This window comes from Nipponia nippon, unplaced genomic scaffold, assembly GCF_047370975.1.
Source record: "Nipponia nippon isolate SJK-2023a ecotype South Korea unplaced genomic scaffold, ASM4737097v1 scaffold_3, whole genome shotgun sequence".
Taxonomy (NCBI): domain Eukaryota; kingdom Metazoa; phylum Chordata; class Aves; order Pelecaniformes; family Threskiornithidae; genus Nipponia; species Nipponia nippon.
This window is the reverse complement of record NW_028262347.1, coordinates 8,167,955-8,189,485: the sequence shown is the minus strand read 5'-3', so window position 1 is coordinate 8,189,485 and position 21,531 is coordinate 8,167,955. Positions and strand designations below refer to the sequence as shown.

General features: G+C 47.7%; 1 protein-coding gene across 5 annotated transcripts in view; it reads left to right on the top strand.

The window, feature by feature from the left end:
• FRMD4A (FERM domain containing 4A) overlaps positions 1-21,531 on the top strand; it is a 386,480-nt gene that overhangs the window by 289,089 nt on the left and 75,860 nt on the right. For all 5 annotated transcript variants that reach the window (XM_087764139.1, XM_087764138.1, XM_009467272.2 and 2 more), the window contains 3 exons: positions 2,186-2,278; positions 16,058-16,142; positions 20,772-20,828. In XM_087764139.1, the coding sequence (XP_087620265.1) occupies positions 2,186-2,278; positions 16,058-16,142; positions 20,772-20,828 (235 nt within the window). The remainder of the gene's footprint in view (positions 1-2,185; positions 2,279-16,057; positions 16,143-20,771; positions 20,829-21,531) is intronic.

The window sequence follows — 21,531 nt, the reverse complement described above, 5'->3', positions numbered from 1 at the left end:
CCCATCGTGCTGTGTGCCCAGAACAAGACCAGTTAGCCCCATACACCCTGTCCCGTTACCATGGCCATCCTCACCACTGATCCCAGGCAGTATCACTGCACAGCACTGTCCCAGGCTGGGCAGACTTGTTCTCAGTCCATGTGCTGCAATAGAGACATATGAAATGACTAGTTGGCTTGAAAATCTGCATTCTGTCACCCCTTTCCAGTAGCCACGCTGCTAGTAAGTCTGTGCCCCGAATACACAGTTCAGACTGCCCTTTACCTAGAGAAAAACAATAGAGAAAAAACTTATTTAAAAACTTTATCTAGAGAAAGAACTGACTAAGATTTAAAATATCTTGGAGAGAAACACACAGGTGTCTAGAGCAGGGGATAAAAAAGGGCTTGATCCTTTTTGCACACCAAAAGATGTCCAGGATGCATCTGAAAAGTCCCCAACTCCACATGTATCTCTTGTACCTAGTTGGGACTTGGTACTCTTGCAAAATAGATGCAAAGGCTGCTTAAACTGAACGCCTGACTTCTACGTGGCAAAATTTGAGGTGAGATAGCTTCTTTATAAATATCTGATCTTGAACCCATTGGTGTGACGAGTGGAGCTCACAAGTAATTTTGAACCCTTTAGACAGCGCAAAGCAGCGTGCTGCGCTGAGGTGAGCACGCACGATGTCCCGGCTGGTCTCCAGGGCAGCCCGGAGCTGCCTGGGCTTGAAGGTCCCTGAGCTGCCCATCCTCTTCTGCATCTACGTAAGCCAGGGCAGCTGTACAGAGATTCAAATTGAACCCAGGTGATTCAAAGCTTCCTGAAACTGCTACTTCCCCCTTTATTTATTTTTCTAGAAAAGATGGAGTGTGGGAGCTACAAATCGGGTTAAATTGCTAAATAGGTGGTGTTGCTTACTTTCCAAAGGGGTTTCTCAGTTGCCCAAAGCACAGGCGCTGCTAAGCAGTAACGGGCAGACCCTTATGAAAGCTGAATGTGTTTGCTGACAGGGTACATTGCTAAGGCTTGTGGCAACCCTGGAAGTTAGTTTAATGCTTTTTTTTTAAACCAAGATTTTTTTTTTGCCTTTTTTTTTTTTTCATTTTCAGTAGAATGAAGAATTATTCTTGAGGATTAGCACGAGCTGGTGAATAGGCACTGGAATACAGCTCAGGACATCTGAGTTCCCTTTCCCGCTTTATTTGCTGCAAGATTCTCCCCAAAATCACTTCAATTCTGTCTCGCCTTGCTTGTCTAGACAGCAGAGTGCTGAAGGCCAGGGCTGCCTCTCCCTCTGGGTGAAATCTGGTCTGACTGAAATCAATAGCAAAACGCTCAGAATATGCAGCCCTAGCATCACTGAAGGCAATGGCAAAATTCCCACTGACTTCAGCGGGGCTGAATTTTACCCTATGTATTTCCACAGTGCCGAATTTAACGGGGCCTTTGTCTCAGCTGGGGAGTGAGATGCCCCTGTAATACAAATAACGGTATTTATAAAATACCTCTCACGTGCAGACAGTGCTCTACAATGTAGGGAACGTGACAAAGAACAGAGCTCCTGCCCAGGAAAGCTTCCAGCAGCAAGGCACGAATGGATAAATTATAGGAGAAAATAATAGCGACAGGTACCATCTAGGCAAAAGAAAAGCAGCATGTGGTAACTGGAGCTGGAACGCTTCATGGAGCAGCTGTTTTTCAGGAGCTCTCTGAAGGAGGAAAAACGAAGGCTGAGCAAACCTAGAGAGACTATTGCAGGCATGTGGGTGGTAAATAAACTGTCTGAGGCTGTAGAGTCAGGTTTAGCCTTGAGTGAAATATTGCAGGCATTGTGGAAACTCTTAACAACAAGGATTTCTAATGAAAATCTTGACAGACTTTTAATGATAGGACTGCTCCAGGGGGCAGTAATAAAAAGGTGAAGCTCATAACATTTGGGGCTATCCTGCCTGCTCGGCGCTGCCAGCTTTCACCCTGACAGATTGAACTTTAGCAGTTCGATTCCCAGACTGAATTGTTGCCAGGATGATATCACCTCCGCTCCTCAAACATTTACTGTGTGTTTTTCAAATATCATGCAATAGCCGAGGGCAAATAGCATGTGCTTCCGTTCATCTTTTGTAACACCCCAGACCTCGTTGCAATGAGTAGCGAGAAACCTCTTCGGTGCCAGGCTCAAAACTGTCTCTTCTTTTGCCAGGGGACACTTGAACTGGCTTCAGCTGGACCGCCGGGTGCTGGAACATGACTTCCCCAAAAAGTCAGGACCGGTTGTTTTGTACTTTTGTGTCAGGTAAGTGTGTGATGGCAAGCCCTTCCCATGGGATACAGCTACGGACAACCTGTTCCCTAGAGGCCAGGAAATGAGGCTGTTGGTTTCTCATGCTGTAGAAACACCTGTGGACAAACAAACACTTTTACAGAGGTTTCTTTTGAGGTCTTTGGCTTTGAAAATTCTTCTCACACAAGCGTAAATAAGTAGTAGCCATACTAACGCCCACAGCTGCCCACAGAGAAACCTTGTATGAGGGCAAGATCAGACGTTATGTCTTTACATTTTTATTTGTGGGTTTTCAACTCCTGGAAAGTCCAAGCTGGGTCGGGCTGCAGAACAAAGACCTCTTTCTGCCAGGATAACCAACCTGAGCCAGCCACCTGGAGGGAAAACACTCGCTTCCTCGCCGGCGAGCCATCCGTTTCCTCTGGATTGTGCCCAGGGTGTGCGTTATGTCAGGGACCAAATGAATCCGGGTATAGCTCTGTCGTATTTGCCTTCTGGACTCAACCACGTAATGGTATAATGGATTACCCACAAATAGCAAATGATGGCATTTTATGGCAACCAGTTGGCTGCTGCATGGGCATAGAACATATTCATAGGCTGGACTGGACCAGACTAGAAAGGTTTTAATGAAGATTATGGCAGTTTGGGAGAATTTCTCTTCATCTGGGAATTTTGCAAGGAACTGTTAGTGTTTGGAAGCCGCTAGCAGCTGCCGGTGCTCTTGTGTACACAGCGTCTTTGCCTCCAAGGAAGATATCTTCTGAGAAGACTAATTTGCTCTTGCAGCTTTAAAACACCCAGAGAGAGGCCGGGGGTTGGGATGGCATATGTACAAAATTAAGTTGAGGGTTTTGACTTACTTTTAATGGATAGCTCATGTCTAGAACTAGCCAGCGCAGTGTTACTGTGTCTTTTTCTGTTATCCTTTCCACTCCAGTGTTATATTACATCTGACATCACTCTCATTCATTCCATAGTACCCACAAAAAATGAAGACCTACTTTGGAATTTCTTCCCAAGTGAAGCTTTTTTCCCCTACATAGTGATTGTCATTCATTTAACTTCAATTACAAGGCAGGCTTCTCAAGAGAAGAGACTCTTTGTTCTGTTATGTCCCCATATTTAGTGGTGGATATATCTTAGGACAAATCAAGGCTGCGCAAAGCCCCGTGACTCCAGAACTGGCCTGTTGTCTCTCCCAAGAGAAAAGCTTAGTCTACATTTTGGGTGCTTCAAACCACAAGGGTAGATCCAGAGCTGAAGATTTCCAGTGTATACAATCCAGATCCACCTGTGCTTAGAACTACACAAAACTATTGGTGCTCTTCTGCAAAAATGTTAGACTTTTAGGCAAATTTAAAAAAAAAAAAAAAGACTCATTAAGAACATACCAGCTCTGTTATCAAGCATCTTGCCTAGGGGCCAAATTGAGGAGTCTGTGCTAGGGCAGGGATCCCACAGAATGCAGATTTTACGAGTGGAACTGCTAAATGTGTGAAAGCTGGTGGTACCGAGCCACTCTCATATTCATTTCAAAGACCACTCAATGAGCATGAATATTGCCATCTGTATTGTTTTATGAAAGTTGGCAGCACAGCAGAGACAAGTCATTCTAGCAGGATCTTAGCCAAGAGACATCTTAGAACTATGGATCCATACAACAGTTGTTAGTAAATGAGTGACCTCTCCTGTTCTGGAATCGTAATCCATAGGGGAAATTCATAGGGAAAAAGTCAGCATTCAGTGTCTGAAAAGTGAGTGTGTGAAAACCAGAGTGACTATGGGCTTTTTTGTGGTAGTAATGAGAGCATTGTCACACTGAGTTACAATTTGAAGTGGACGGAAGGCCAGCTGCCTCAAGAGTTAGGAATGGGCATTAACTTAGCATGGCTTTTCTACCGGTTTTCTTCCCCTGTGGATGTCAGACGTTGGCAAGAAGTTGAAAAAGTTTCCCAGCACTTAAAGAATTCCCATGTCCATCCCCAAATCTGATCTGGGCAGAAGGCATTTGGAGAAGAAACCGACTCCAGCCAGCTGGCTGAAGTTGGAAAGGCCCCATGTATCTGTTACCAGAGGTTTCAGTTCTGGCTTGGGAACTAAAGCAAGGGCTGAAGGAATGGTTGCGAAGAGACCCACCCACAGACAGGGTTGTATTTTGATAATCTGGGGGTGCACAGTGGCTTGCAGACCCATCCATACCATAAACAGAATGCTCCCTTCTCCCCTGCTGCCATGAGGTGGAAAGCAGAGATAACTAATGCTGTACCATACCTAATGACAGATGTGTTAATTTTTAAGGGTCTGGGTGCCCGTGACACCTGCTATATCATTGGTAAAGGATTGCCTGGTTTTGCAGATACCTTTCTTGCATTACCTCTCCTAAGCATTGCAGCTGAGAAAGCTTAGGTTGGTGCTGGAGGTCCTAACTGGGGGGATAGTAATACAAGTAACGGGATGTGCCAGATGTTCATTACAGGGAAATATGTTTACTGTGTCAGGATTTAGTAATCATGTGGGGTTTTCCCTCTAGTCGAAATAAATGTACGATTCGACCACACTGGGTAACTACTGAAGACATGAAGCTTCAGGCAAGAACAGTAAATGGTAGTTTGTGAAGAGGAGACGCTACAGAGGAACCATTTTCACCTTTTATGTGACCATCAAATTGTTTTTACCCTTAACATGCCTGCAGCAATGTCGATAGGCAGCATGCCCACCAAAGATGCCGTAGTTTTTATATTGCTGTAAAAGTACATTTAAAGGAAGCATGCCTTTTTAAGCAAAGGTTTCTTGGAAGGACCGTGCTGAAAATAGGAAGTTTCACAAGCTTTGCAGCGTGAAATTTTCCTCCTTTATTCAAATCTCTGCAGTACTGTTCAAGGTTCATCTTTTGACACACATTTCCTTGGGGTTTGCCATTGTTGAACATTGATGTCCAGTGTCTTTACTCTCTTCTATAATCAAAGACTAAAAATTTCACAGCACTGTGTCAAAGAAGGAGGATTTTATAAGGATGTTCTTCACATTAGTTCAGAAGAAATTATGTCTGCCCTTGTACACTTGCCCAGCTAACTGAAGTCTCTCTGTCTTCAGGTTGTCATCTAGTGCTTCTCTGGAAGCTTTCCACCGAGAACAACATAGGAATCTAGGAAGCAATCAGAACTGCTTGGGCAGCTGTGAACTGCCCCGTGGCTCTTCTTGTGCAATATTATTTTATGAGACTCTGCTAAATATCCATTTCTATAGTTTTAAAGCCATACATGAAAGCAAGAGGGAGTGCCATGTGTCTTGCAGGGGAAGTGGGATGTCTGGCACCAGGATGGGAGTGATATTAGTTCTCATCTTAGAATTAGCTTCCCCAGGTGGCTTTCTAAAGCCCTGGTCACTTGGTTGTTGTTGAAAATCATTCCCTGCCTCAGGGTTTACAGTGGAGGTAAACAAAGTCAGATGAGAGTCACAGCTAAAGTCCGGGAGAAGCGAAGGATGGAGATGAAGGAAGGAGGGATTGCTTGACTAGTTGATTTTACAGAGGTGTTTTGAGACCAGAAGAGGACAGTGAAATCGTACCTCACAACAGGAGCTGCATGGCAAAGGGCAGGAACCTAAGTAAAGTGTGGAGACCCAGGCAGCAAGGAGGTCAGAGGAAAACAGAGCTAGCAGGGGTTCAGATAAAGGTTGTTATATTTTTGTCAGGGAAGGAAGCATTTTGCTCTGGCTCACACAGGCAGGAGCAGGAAGGTAAAGTTACTCCCTTTGAGTAAATCTTTGAGGTGAGAGAGGACCAGAACACAGACACACTGTTTGTTCATGGAAAGCAAAGCTGGACAGGGTTTGCAGTGAATTCTCATCCTCAAACAATGGCCTTGTGGGATTAGCAATCCTTAGCTAGGCTGCCACCAGCATGGGTCTGATCTCTTTCTCTTCTGGATGTTTGTCATGCTGTTAATTTATATGAACAAGCTCAGCAAATAAAATCCACTTCACTGGTGGATCTTTTCCCAGGAATGAATATATGTGTTCTCAGGGTAGCTCCACCAGCTAAACAGTGACAACTCACTGCAGAAGTCGTCACGCTAAATCAGAACATCTCTCACGTGGAAAGGCTTTTCTTTCAGAAAGGCATGGAAAAAAATGTGCAATAAATCCTCAATACTCAAATACACTGTGGGGCAGAGTGTGTATCTATGGCCCGGCAGTATTCCCACAGAGGAATGCCTGTGTCCAGCCACGTCTGGCATCTGTTCATACATACTGGCTAGGCTGAAGTCAGCAGGGGAGCCGTGGGGGCTCAGGACTTTCAATATTGAGGCCAGGCGTTTTGCTAGGTTACCAGTTACTACAGAACAAAGTGGCCTTAAATAAGGGACCAGCACTGAAACACAGAGTGCAAAGCTCACGTGTATCGTTGCTTCCTTTAACCTGAAGGAACATAGCTCTGTGTGCGCCGGCGGTGGTCCAGGCCCAAGGCAGGTGGGACAGATGTCTGAGATGGGACTCACCACACCAAACCCGAGATGTTTACCTGTAGATGGCTCTGTGTCAGGACTAATTAGCACAGCCTCCCTGTATAACCACTGGAAAGAAATAGGCACTTTTCAGGAACAATTCATCTGACTTATTTTAGATGACTGCTTTGGAATTCAGCAAGTTGCAGTCTAAAATACCTATGTCTCTTCTCTGACCTCAGACCCCTGCTCAGATGTAGGCATCTACATTGTAGCTACCTCTTCTCACCTGATGAATCCCCTCCGTGTGCATCAAGGGCAGCCTATAAATTCAGATTATTATTTCAAACAGGGTTGGCGCAGCCAGGGTTGAGGAGGCATTTCCCATCTGCAAGGCTTTACCTGACTATCTGAAGGGAATTAGACCAGATTTCGGCTGCTAATGAGGACTCAGGCTATTTTAGTTTTTCAGCCTTCCTTTATACCCAGTCTTTAAAGCCATATTCCATTAGAAAAGGACTAATGTTAAATATAAAAGGATCAGGAGTCCATTTGGAAACAGTTGACCCTGGAAGGAAGAGAAACAGTGGTTGCTAATATGGATTGTTCGTAGGGCTAGGGGGACCTTACGACTTGCTGCTGAAATACCTTGCTGCCTCCCACGTTGGCCAGAAGACACACATGGGTTGCGGATTCATGGCATGCTGCTCCCAGCTTGCCCGACTCGCTCACACGGCGATCCCAGCACACCATGGTTGTGTGCGCCATTCATTTCCACTCAGCTTTGCATCTCTCCGAGAAATTAGATTAGGGGGTGGTGATGACAGCAGCCTGCTGTGGCAGGAAGAGCGGAATAGAACCACACTAAATTAACCAGAGCAATTTATTTGTCTCACATGTAATGGGCTGTGTTTCTCCACCCACAGTTTTCCCCACCAGAGAGAGGTATGTGGTGTGGTGCTCCACCGCTTTGCTCCAGGCAGGGAATGAGGGGGGTGGACGAGCTGCAGTGGCTTCTGAGTACATCCCTGAGCAAGGTGGGTGGGATGAGGGAAAGCCAGCGGGAAGCTGATGCCAAGGTGAAGGAAGAGAGATGGTAGCAGAAGTATCCTTCCCCCACATCGCCAGCTACTGTCTCTCCCCACCGAGGAAGGAGAAGGAGCAGCCCTCTCTCTGCCCCACGGCGTGAGACAGGGGCTTACAGGAACTGGGGAGAGATGCCCGAGGAGATTATCAAATACATCAATTTTGCAGCCAGGGGAGAGGGAGAGAAGTGGCAGGGTTTGCTCTCATCCATGGAAATGTTTCATCTCACCTGCTAGCACCCAGGAGAAGATGCGGGGGAAAAAATCACATATACACAAATTGCTCTGCTCCTCTGCTCTTCCCTGGTCAGCTGCAGACCCCGCTGCAAGGGGAGCTGCAAGGAGGGCGGCGCTGGGCCCCACTTTGCCATGGAGCTTGATCATCCCAGGAGAGTTCAGGTAAATACCCTGAGATGTTTCAGCACCGTCCTCATCCTCGTGGCTAGCCGTCTCTGAGCTCCTTCCAACTGTGCTGTCTCCCTCACCCGCTCTCGCTCCCAGCACTGAGCTGGTAACTCCCCGCACCAAGCTCCCAGGCAGTTTATGCTACATATAAGGGAGACAAAGAGACATCTCCCACTCACCTTGTATCTCTACAGCTCCATGCATTGCTGGGGTGCTGTAGAAACCATAGCAAAAATCAGAATATTAAACCCGCATAACCAACCCAGCCCAACCAAGCTGCTTTCAGGGGTTCCCGTGAGCTGCTTTGTCTATGAAGTCCGGCCAATCTGTGCCATAACCCAGATCTCTTTGTACCGCATGTGTTTTGCTGGTTGGTGTGCATCAGCTGTGTGTACGCTAAGGGGGAAGAGCTCAAAAGCCAGCAGCCCTGCAAACTCCCTCCTCCCACCCAGCCGCGGTGTATAAATACAGCCGCTCAGACCTTGTTTGTGCTGGAAGACAAGGCTCCCCGCAGACAATTTATTGCAGCCTTCTCAGGGTGGCCCCCTGCTCTGTTCACCAGGGGGAAGGTGTAATAAATTGCCTGCGGGGAGGCTTTGCTCCTCAGAGTCTCTTTAGAGATATGAGAAACTTCTGTCCAGTCAGAAGATTTACTTGTGTGAAAACTGACCTTTGCTTGAGGAAGGGAACTAATGGGGCTCTGCTACTTAGCACACAGCTCTGAGCTAAGCCATCCATTACACACACGTTTTAATAGCAGTCTGGCTCTTGAGTCCCATAACATCATTTCTGTTTTCTGCTTAACTGGGCATATATTTGTATAAGTGAGCTGTGTTTAGAGAAGGGGATAAGTTGTTTTTCCTTTCCATTCAGCCACCTGAGGGGGAAGAAAAAACAGCATTCTAAAAATTTGTTGTTTTGAGCCACATTTTGAATGTGTTGATGCTGGCAGCATTGTCTTGTCTAATTTTGGGAAGCATTTAGACAGCATGATAGGTACCATGCAGAAATGATGGATGCTGTCAGTGTAGGATTTGTACCTAATTTGGATCAAGCAGCAATAGCTATGTCAGTGCCTACACACAGATTCTCTGACTGGGTCAAAGTCACGCAGACACTGTTTCCATTTTCATTGCGATTTGTGCATTTCTACCTTACACCAGTGGGTGTGATTTGCTGTCACCAGTGAAGCAAGCAGAAAGGTCTGCTATGAGGGGTCCCATCACCATGGCATTGAACAAAGGGGTAGAGCCGGTGAGTAAGTAAACGCCACGCCAGCTTTCATGGCCAAATCATACGTTTCTGTGCTGCTGACAACACGGTGGAATGGCTGGAGGGATTTCTATTCCTAAAATGGTTCAAGATCCTCAGATGGAAGATGCTCTACAACTACCAAGGGATGGTGTTATGCAGGACTGTGCACCCAGCAAGGTGCCTCTAACAGCCAAGATGTCACTCTTGGTAAGGATCAAAGAGAAGGAAAGAGCTGGGCTGGAGCTCAGGAGAGTGTGGGGAAATTCCCCTGGTGACTGAGGGAGAGGAGGGGAGGAAGGCAGTGTGCTGCTGTGATCCGGTCGCTGCTCTTGCCTCACGCATGGGACAGATCACCACATCACTCCAAGCCAACTGGAGCTGCAACAGCCTTTTTGTACAAAGCTGCACTTCTCTTGCAAGCTAGGCTCCACAGCACATTTCAGGGGTGGAGTGATTTGCAGAATATATTGAGCTGGCTGCTGCTTTTATGGCTTGGTCAGGCCTGATACCCCTCCTGGTGAGAGGGCAGAGGCCCCACTGTCCTGCGGGCAGTGCCCTTCCACATGATACTTGATGCTGTAACCAGACAACAGGGAGGAACGTGCCTGCATTACCGCCTCAATTCCTTTCCTTCTCTATGTTAACACTGGAGCACTTCATGGTTTGCAAAGACTCCCAGGACGTACAGCCTGGAGGAGAGGAAGAGAGCTGGTCTCTATATATTCCAAAGCAGATCACCTAGTATTTTGTACATGGAGAAGATGAGGCATAGGAATGAGCAAATATCCCCAAAACACATGGTTTTCCAGGAGTTCAATGGGTCAGCCCCTTACAAACACCAAGAAAAATGGATTGGGCAGTGGGTAAAGGTGCAAACAGCTTCATAGTACAGTACAGCCAGTGGGAAAGAGAGAGGGAGCAGGCTCAGGTTAAACAGTAACCACAGGGGGTTTTTTGTTGGCTGCAGTTCCCTGTATTCCTGGAATCACATTCACCTCCAGTTTTGTGGCTTCCTTGCAATGAGGTAGAAGCTGACATAGGTCTCTTGCTGCGTCCTGTCCCCCGTATACCAACCCCTGGTGCTGAGCAAGGGGGGCTTGAGCAGGGCACAAGCACAGGGGACAGGACATGGGACAAGAATCAAAACGAATGCAGAAGGGGAGGTAAATGGAGCTTTTTAGCGCCTCTGATTTTCGTTCCTGGCTGATTACTTAACAGGCCAACTATTTAGCATGACCATTGTCTGCTTTAAGTGTCAGCACATAAAAGTGCGCACCCATGACTATTAGCAAACAGGGCTGGAACATAAAAGGAGCTCTGCAGCCTGAGCTGCTCAGAATACTCATTGAGCACGAGACACGGGACATAATGACATCTGCATTTAAGTCCATTATACCGATGCATGTGATTTTTCTTCTCCTGGTTAGCAAATGGCCTCATATTTTTCAAATTATCCTCTGAGGTTTTAAATGACATGGTGAGGGATAATGAGCCAGACCCCAGGATGGATGAGGCAGAAAAGGGGTCTCCTCCTTTATCCATTGCTTTGGAATAATGAAATAAGAGGCAGTCCGCCGAGCTCTGCTGACAGCTCTGTCCTGCGTCCCAACCAGAACGGAGTCAGCCAGCTGGGAAGGACACGGGAGACTCCTCTGCCCATTTCAATCCTTTCTCTCGGGTCTGAGTGTATTTCCCATCCAGGGCAGAAGGAAACACCTGGGAAGGCGACTGCACATCAAAACCAAAATCCTTTTGCTTCATTTTGACTTCTTCCATGAAATCTGGTTTTACCCTTTATTTTCCTTTTTCATGGGAAAAATCATGTTTTCACCAGGGGAGAGAAGAACCACATGGATTGTTACTATGTTATTTTTCCCCTTTCCTTTTCTTAATAGGCCCAAGAGGGGTGTTTGGCCTCCTTGCACAGAAACAGTATCACAAGGCTGGAGGGAAGGTACCCCCCTTGCCAATACTAAGTCGCCAGCTCCTGCCCTTTGGAAAAGGCAGGAACTCACCCAAAAATCCACATGCATTGTCATGTCCCATATAGGACAGTAACAAGAGAGTGCTTTGCTATGCCCTTGCCTGGTCTGGGCTCTCCAGATGGCAGAGGGACCTTTTGTCCTAGTCAGGGCTCCAGTTTCGATGACAGTTTTTTCTGGTAGGGCCACTCCTCAAGAAGATGCCATTCCTCAGTGAAACCAAATGTTGAAACTTTTTTGAGGTCTTCCAAAGTCCTTTCAATATTTTCTTTGAATTTTCTTGGAAGAAAACAGCATGGCATCAGAATGGGAGTTTTGGAGTGTTACTTTTTGTTGAAAAAATGGTTTTGTTGTTGGATAAAAGCCTTTTGGACCAGCTGGCTCCCACCAGAGTCAAACATCACAAGAACTAGGATGATATCACTGCCCCAGGACAGACCTACACCTGAGGCAGACAAGACATCCATTTGCTGTGGTCAAGCTTTGAAATATCATTGTATTGAAGACTACAGTGAAATACGTTTACTGTTCGGCAGGTTCTCCTTGGAAATAAACACAGGAGCGTGTGATCTCAAATGCTATGACAGTACATTTGCACAGTCAGGGACTCGATTGCTCAGAGCTCGGTCATCGCTAGGTGATAGATGGCCAAGTTCAGGCTGATGGGATACGTCCGGGGCTGTGTGTTAGAGGCAATGCTAAATATATTTTATTTGACACTTTCTTTTGGTGTGTGGAAATTGGGAGTGCTGCTCATTTCGGCTCTCGCTGGCCACACAAGCACACCACCAGCTCAGGGGCTTTGGGAGGCCGTTTCCCTGATGGTCCCGAGGCTTCCTACCCCCACTGCAAGGACAAGGCACTAGTTATCAAGCACCTTCCCAACACTGCTAAATTTGCCCATCTGCACACGCACAACTAGGTTCGCACATGAGGCCGGCAGCAGCGGCCAGGGATTCTCCATCTCCTGAAGGACCAGTAACCAAACCAGTGAGTCCAATGCTCAGTCAGGCATTTCTCCTTGCTGCAAGTCGGAGGTGGGCATGTGTGTAATGCAAGGGAGAAATTATAGTAGTGCCAGTTTCCCATCACCCAAGGATCAGGAGTTTCCACAGCTGCTTCTCACAGGCACTGCTATATAAATGCCTGTGCTTGGCTGGTTACGATGGGAATTGCCATTCATCACGGCGTGAGGGGGCTTAAGCTGTCTCCGAGCAAGTTGTCAGCTAACCAACGCTTAATATAGAGCAATCTGATCAGTACGAGGCATGTCCTTGCAGCTAAAAAGCCTTAAACGTTTCAGATGCGGCAGCTTCTGCAGTCTTCCAAGATACCTTCTGCAGCACTCATTATCGTCCTGCCGCTGAGAGGGAGCAGGCAAGATAGGCACTGTGTTTTCATTACCCAGCGTAATATCCACTCGTCTATTTAATTAATGCTTAGAACGTGTACTTGATGAATTATAAGTTACTGGGGTTGGGGAGGGATGGGGAACGCAGAAACAGATTAACATTGGCTGATCTTTTAAACTTTTTCAAAAATGATTTCTCTGGTTTTTACACTCACAAAGTCTTGTGGGGTGTTCTCCCTTCTTGCTGGCACCTAATTTCTCACAGCAACAGTTGCTGGCTATCAAGGAATCTCCTGCAGGAGCTGCTTGAGGCAAAGCTGTGCGTTGGCTGTATTGCAAGAGGTGTAGGTAGCGGAGCAGAGGTGTCGGACACATCGTACTGCCTGTTTCTCTGCCCGGCCCCTTCATTATTTCCTGGATATATCAGCTTCACAGCACACGGAGGAATGCTGCTCTCCGGGGAGCCCTCAACAGAAATCTGAGAGTTGCCCCTTAAAACTGATGAAAACACACTGTAAGAAAGGGCTTATAAGCTTAACAGGCAAAACAGACAGAGGGGGGCAGAGGAGGGAGGAGTATTTTCTAAACACAGCACAACAGCCCCAAGCAGCTAAACGATTTTCTGAAGGTCATGAAGGAAACCTGTGTCCGAGTCAGGAATTTAACCCAGATTTTTTGCTTGGTTCATTGCCTTAGCAGCTGGATACTTCTTCCTGCCTCCTTAGTCACTGACATTGGTCATTGTAAAGTGCCGTTTCCTTCACCGTATTTGGAAAAAGTGGTAACAGGAGGAGGTCTGACAGAAATTCACGATCAGTGCAAAAACCGTGTCTTTCCCCCCCCCCTTTCTGTTGTTGCAACACCAACTGTGAATTCAGGGGAGTCTGCTCCAGTTCGGGTTTTCTGAGCTTGCCACACAGAAAATCCCATAAGAGTTCTCTCTGCAAATCTGTTTTCTTTTAAGTAGCACTGATTTCCTGGTGCACATGCTTTGCATTTGTCTGGGTGCGTGTGTGAGAGCCAGTAGCTCCCCAGCACACTCTCCACTCTGGAGATCACTTGAGAATTGGGTTTTCTTTGTGAAGATGAAATATCATGTGCAGGCTCTGGGCTCTGAGAGACCCAATTTCGTACAGAAAATGTTCGGTGTATGTGTCTGTGTGGAAAGCCTTGGGAAAGATCCTTGCATCCTTAAGAAATGCAATATTGCCCTCTAGTGATGATGAGGATGGTCTCGGTTGATCTGATGAAACAAAAAACATTTTGGCTAACCTTCACCGGATTCAGAAATAGAATAAATGTTTCTGTTTTCTTCTGACCCTGGAATTAAAGATCCTACCGTCACAACTCGGAGAGCACTGGTAGTGGTGATAAGCAGAGGAGGTTCTTCAAGAATCACAGAATGTGTAAAATTACAATTTTTCTCCATGAATTCAGCAGATGGAAAGCCAGCTGCACTCAGAGAGCAGATCTAGTAGGAAGGTTCCTTTTTTAATGCAGCATCTTTTTTGCATTTCTAAAGCCAAGTGTATTCTTATTTGCCGAGAAAAAAAAAAAAAAAAAAAGAGGCAGTTGCAAGGGCAGGGGGTGAAACCCAGTGGAAACCAGAAAAAAAAATAAGAAAAAGTTTAATTTTTGTGCTTCATGATCCCTACATTCAAATGTTTTTTTTTGATTTGGCTTTTATTTTCATTTCTCATTTGAAGTCTTCTGGAGGGGGAGAAGGAGGGGTAATAGCAGGAGCACTTCAGCAGATGAACAAGAAGAGCTGAAAATGTTTCTCTCACTCTAGTAAGCAAGCAGTCCGTCGTATCTGTCAGGAAATAAACTGTTTTGAAGGGTCTTCAGAAGACACTTAGGAGCACTACAAAGCTTTGACCTTTACCCCTAAGAAGGTTACATTTAAGGCCCTCGATTCTGCAAATAGCTCCAGATGGACAACCCCTCCAGTGCTTGTGTGGAGCCCCAGCAGTGCCAGCAGGTCTGGCAGCCCCACTCCCCGACAGCGGGGTCAGGGAGTAAGGTTTCTCTGTAACTGGACCCTGCATCTCAACCCAGATTTCTAAGGTATCTCATTTTTTTTAAGTTCCTGATGCAGACAGCATTTCCCTGGCACCTTCCCTATTCTAATTGCCTCTGACAAGGCACGATGGTACTGGAATTTATGTAAGGAACATTGCTGACACTGTACTGCAACTTAAAGATCGCTATAAAATAGAGTGGGCAGATGGATGTATTTTTTTTTCTATACTTAAAACACAAAATAAATGCAAAATTCACCTTAATCATTCACTGAACCTATCCAGGCTTTCTCTGTTACTACAGGAACACACAACATGCTTACACGTAACCACCAGTCATTAACTTTGACAGTATCCTGCGCTTTTTTCCCCAAAAGGTCACAAGGCAGACTTAAGGGCTGGAGTCGATTCAAGCCAGTGGAAAAACTCTCATGGACTTCACTGCCAAAGGATCAAACCTTCAAAGTAGGCAGGACATGGAGTACTGAGTTGATGCATACATATTTTGGGCTTTCAACATAATTGCAAATATTTGGGATAATTAGCCAGTGCAAGAGAGTGGGGTTTTCTGACACTGAGGGTTTGGGCTGGTCAGCTTTCTACTGAGTTCTGCAAAGTCATCTCAGCTCAAAAAAAAAAAAATTAGATTATTGGCATTCCCAGTCATCCCCAGCATCGCTCCTCACAGTACTGGTAAATTGTAGAAGGTCCTTAACTATGGCTGGTTGCTTACTCTGCGACCATAGCTGCTACGTGCTAGCTGCTAAAATATGTAAAGAAGCCTTTATAAATAAATTTGCCTTATGCAGAGCTGAAGTGGACAGGGAAGGAACCCAGGAGGGGATTTCTGTCAGTGAACATTGTACAAGACGCAGGTGAACAGCACAGAAATGGGCAGGTTAGGTAAAGAAGTAAAGAAGAGATCCCAAGATGTGATGGAGAAGGAAGGGGAGTTTACAAGCAAACAGAATAAAGGATTATCTGAAGTTTAAAAACAAAACAAAGGATTATTTAGAAACAAAATCATCCACTTTATGATCCAGCTCCTTTGGTATGGCTGCGGTGGTGGTGACTGATCACGTCCTGGAGCAGGCACAAGCCTCTTTCATCACCCCAGTGCAAAAAAACTTCATTTTTAGTGTACTCATCATGACTCCATTGACCACATTTTTCATTTAATGAGTGCATTTTCATGTTTTGCCCTAGTTCCCCCTTGTGTCTCACCTCTCTTGCTGTCCCTTTCAGGTTCTACATTGAAAGCATCTCCTATCTAAAGGACAACGCCACCATCGAGTTGTTTTTCTTGAATGCCAAGTCCTGCATCTACAAGGTAAGGACTCGGGGAGCTCTGGGTGGCACTGGCGTGGGCTGAGACACCTGGGTCTGCATCCCCCGACCCAAAATTTACATCAGTCACACTCGGACTTTGAGATACGACCTCCTCCCACCCTCCCTCAGCTTCCCTGTCGGAGGGAGGCTCTGAGGTGAAACACTCCTGGAAGTAACTCTTGTGGTTGGTAGGAGGGAATCTGCAGCTGCTAAAATGATAAACTGGCTTGTATTTAGAAGGCAATGCCTCGTTTTGTGTTAAAAAACCGCCGGTGGAGAAGCTGTTCCGCTCCGGGATGAGTGGATCTCGTGAGCGGCTCCCGCCCGAAGAGGGCGGCAGTGGCCGCGCGGGCTGCGGTGCGGGCGTCATCTTCTGGGCCAGGCGGCGGGGGAGCGGGAGGGTGCGGGGGGGGCGAGTCTGTGAGAGAGTGGGGTGTGTGTCTGTGAGGTTGTACCTGTCTGAGAGAGTGGGGGGGTGTCTGTGAGGTTGTACCTGTGTGAGGGGGGAGGTGTCTGTGAGGTTGTATCTGGGGGGGGGGGGGTGTCTGTGAGGTTGTACCTGTGTGAGAGAGTGGGGGTGTCTGTGAGGTTGTACCTGTCTGAGAGAGTGGGGGGAGTGTGTGTCTGTGAGGTTGTACCTGTGTGAGAGAGTGGGGGGTGTCTGTGAGGTTGTACCTGTGTGAGAGGGGGGAGGTGTCTGTGAGGTTGTATCTGGGGGGGGGGGGGGGGGGGGTGTCTGTGAGGTTGTACCTGTCTGAGAGAGTGGGGGGTGTGTGTGTCTGTGAGGTTGTACCTGTGTGAGAGAGTGGGGGGGGGGGGGTGTCTGTGAGGTTGTACCTGTGTGAGAGAGTGGGGGGGGGGTGTCTGTGAGGTTGTACCTGTCTGAGAGAGTTGGGGGGGGGTGTGTCTGTGAGGTTGTACCTGTGTGAGGGGGGGGGTGTGTCTGTGAGGTTGTACCTGTGTGAGAAAGTGTGCAAGGGAAGTGTGAGAGTGGGTGAGGCTGTGCAAGTGTGAGAGCGGGGGTAGGCATGGGGAACTGAGCGTGTGAGGAGGGTGTGACTGCATGCGTGTGTGACTGTAACTGTGGGAGTTTGTGCGTCTGTGTGTGTTAGGGATGCATATGACTACATGTTTGTGACAGTGTGACAGTTTGTGGGTCAGGGGGAGCGAGCACGTGGGTGTGTACTGAAGACCACCTTGTACAGGAACAAGTCATGCACAGAGAAATGTTTTTTGTACCAGAAATCGCCCGGTAGGCTATTGAAAACACCAGCCTGTTGTCACCGGCGCTGTAACTCAGAGCTGCCCCTTGCAAGGCACTCTGTCTGCCAGAGGTAAGGGCGTCCTGGCAGGGCCCCCGCTCCCCGCCGCAGTGCCCGCTGCGAAGCTGGTCCCTGCGATGCGCAAGCCGACCGTACCAGTGACAGGGCAGGGCCCAGAAAATGAAGCGAGCCCAGAAGGCGCTGAGGTGGAGGCTGGCTGCCTGCGGACTCGGCCAGGGGTCTGGAGGGGTGGCGGGATGTGCGGGACTGGGAGAGGTTTTTCAGCAGCTGGGATTCCCTGGGAGGATCCCTCCTACCTCCCGCTGTGCTGGCAGAGGCCATTCCCGGTGACTCACCTCCATCTGCCAGGGAGGAAGTGGTAGGAAAAGACAGCTGTAGTTGGGGAGTGATTGTACCGCCATCCCACAACCCTCAGCAGGTTTGTGACCTGCTGAGCCAACTAGCTTACGCTGAATCTGGAGCCTCGCATCCTGACATCTGCATGTCCTAAAACGCAGGGACTAACTTTGCATCTCCTAAAGTGCAGGGTAGAAGCCAGAAAAATGCCTTTTTTCCAGTGCCCAGGAAAGAGGCAGGGCTGCTGAGCTGAGCTGGGCAGAGCTTTGCTCTCTGGCAAGGCTGCAATTAGATGTGCTTAGTCAGCCCCCTCCAGCAACAAGCTCAGCGAGCATCACATTTTGGTTCCTGGGGAAAAGTTCCTTTTTGGAGTATTGCCAGGAAAAGCTTACACTGTTGTTCTTTTTTTGGAGAAAGCTTAATAAGAAGAAGAGGGGGAAAAAAAGAAAAAGAGTGCCTACGGATCTAGGTTGGTCTATTTTAGTCTGACCTCTCCTGAAACCATTACTTTGCACATTTGAGCTGACTGTCATCTTCATCCAAAAATAGCCCTGCTGGATTCCCATTCTCCCATGCGGGTCCTTTCCCATTTGACTTCCAGCCACAGTAAGCCGTGCTGTGCTATTAAAAAAGGCGCTGAATTTGAAAGTTGGGTGCAAAGTCTCTGCTAAGACACAGGGCGAGCACCCAGCCGGCACGCCGGGAGGATTCCTCCAGGTGTAGAAAGGAGGATTCCTTGTCTAAGCACAGCCAGTGCTTGTCGTCCCTGCAGCTAGCAGGGGGTGTTGCATGCTCCCAAACCTCGAAAGCTTCCTTGTTGCACCAGAAGTTTCCTCACTGGACTTCCCAAGCTCCCCTGCAGGAAAGACCGTACTGTGTATGATATAAGTGTAGTTCGTAACGCTATGCTAGCACCTCAGCCCTTGCCCTGTTGATTCTCCAGACACACACCCTCCCATGTCTCCAGGCACAGGGCTGCTCAAGTTGGGAAAGAAGACGAGTGTGGCCTGTTTGGTTTGGGGCCACTGGTCCCCTGGGTTGCCAGCTGGCTCTGCGTTGGGTGCTGTTCTCCTCTGGCTGTGCCCACGGCTCCTCCTCACCCACCCTGTCGTATAATGAGACATTCACGGACCCACACACTCGCACAGGACCAGCAAGGCAGAAAGGCCAAGCCACATGTGTACTACCAAATGAGACCGGGCTTGGCATGGGGCACTGTCCCTCGATCAGTCGGGCTGTTTAATTACCAGCATGTTCTGGCACGGGGTTTGGCCTGTGCCACCCAGCCCTGTCCCAGGCACCGTTCAGGGATGAGCACCTGTTCCCGAGAGGCAAGACAGCTGAGGTAACCCCATCTGGGACCGGGGGAGGGAAGAGTAGTGTTTAGTCATGAGCTATACTGTGCCATGCACCCCTAGGGCCAGAGAACGGGCTCTGGCTCACTTCACCTACTAGTATAGACTTGCCTTGACATCGACATGTGGTTGCAGAGGCTGGTTTGTCCGTGTGATGCCTGGTGCTTCAAAATGGAAGACCAGGCGCTCTGGTTCCACTCCGCTTCGCCCCTTGCTATCGGATAGGCCTGACTGCCCCAGCCCTGCCTGCAGCTGAATCGACGTCTTGCACCAGCCGCTTCCCTTGGCATATGCACATCGTTAGTGCAGGTGCCTGCGTGAATCAGGCAGTTTAGCCAAACTGAAGGTGTGTTTATTGCCCATAGCAGAGCTGGTCTTCACTCCCCAAGGAGTTGTAATGAAGGAGGTGAAGGAAGTGCTTATTTTAAAAAGCTGGCACTGGTGAAAGCCAAGGACACCTGGATCTTATCCTCTGTTTTGTTCCCTTTGTTTTTGATTTTGCCAGAGACAAGCCAACGCAGCAATTGTGGCTTGTAAATGAGGTGTGGCCATGACTTGGCTGGAGCATGGATCACAGCAGTGATCTATATTTAGATCACTCGTTTCTTGCCAGATGAAATAAAATATTAAAAGCAGCAGCTTAAATAAATACAACAGAAAAGCCACAACAGGAGTGAGCTGAACAGTGACCCAGTTTACATGGCCACGTACATAGGAGACAACGAAGGAGTTCTACTTGCAGAACTAAACCTTATCTCAGTAAAAGCCCACTGTCTTCCCAAAAGCAGGGACCAGAGGCTCAGGGAGAACACACTTGGCCACAAGATTAATGCTCGTGCCTCCCATCCCAAGCATCTTTAATGCCGGGTCTGCATCCCAGACATTCAGACAGAGCAGTGCCTGGACCCCTGGGAGGATCTCACGGGACCATCAGTGTCCTTTGTGTGACCATGGTGTCCAAGCAAAATGCTCACGATTTCACCTGACCCTCCAACATTGCTTTCGCTGGGAGCTGGATCCTATAGAATGAAGCAGTGAAGATCTACCCAAAGACTTGCTGTCACAGCTCATTCTCAAAGCACCCCCGGGCCCAGTGCTCATGGGGATGAAGGGGCCGAAACCAGAGCTCCCATCCTGCAAGAGGGAATTTGGCTCTTTTTCCTGTGAGTTTACCCTGGGCAAGGGCCAGAGGAGTTCTGCGGGGGCTGACACAACCTCAGTGAAGACAAATTTTCTCATTTCCTTGCTTCTGTGAGACAAGGACAAGGCTGTGTTCCCCTGAAGCACGGGTGACATTTGGGGGAGAAAAAATGTATTTCCCAGGCTACCTTTCACTAAATCACACAAGAAAATAAAAATGACCCTGATCCTCCCCCTTTCATCTCCCTTCTCCTCCCTCCTCCTTCCCTTCATGCCACGTCCAGTTATGCTTCATTTACCAAGCCATTACGCTGAATATTTGGCTTTCTCCACATCTGAGTGGGCAGGTTCTCCCTCGCTTTGGTCTCCAGGAGCAGAGGGAATGCTTTGAAGCCTAGCCAGGGGAGAAAACTGGCACCACACGCTTCACCGTGCAGTAGCCAGGAGATGCACGTCCTCCTTGCAGGAGCTCAGACTGACTCAACTCTCTTTTTCTTGTTTTCTTCACCTTTCAAGGAACTCATTGAGGTTGACAGTGAAGTGGTGTTTGAACTGGCTGCATACATCTTGCAGGTAAGCACCTGCCTTCTCTCGCTTCATGCTTCCTCGTGTTGCATTAAATCTCCTGACTTGCCAAATCCAAAATGGCTGTACAGAAGTGCAGGGGTTCACCCGCGTGCAGGAGAAAGATGTCTTTACACAGTTTTCATCATTTACACCAATACAAAATAGATACAGAAGACTCTCAAACCAGACCTCTCCATGCATGGAGCAGATTCCACTGCCCAGTGTTTTGCATACATAAATGCATGTTATGTTTGCACTGACACAGATATCCAAGACCCTGGGATGATGTAAAGCCAGAGAAAATATCAGCAATGAATGCAATTTCCTAGGTGAAATCCATATACAATGGGTTCTTCTCCAGTGACTTTACTTGCATTTGTTTTCCCCATGGAGCTTGGCTCTCTGATGATCTCCATATGCCTCTATATATGCAACTGTCTGTATTCGCCAAGGTGGGCAGAAGGGCTTAAAGACTTTCCAAAAAAGTTCTCCAGAAAAAAAATTGTCCTTTAAAGTCCTGCTCTTCAGGAAGAGGGAAAGGGTCAGAGAGCAAATTACCAGCAGCATTGGGTAAATCTCTTGTTCCCAAAAAGGAATCGTTTCAGGGCAGCAGAGGTTTTTTTTGTGAAAGATCTCTTTTTAGGAGCATGACTGTGGGAGCAGATCAGAGATAATTGTCAGATGATTCTTGTTCCCCTTTTGTACAGTG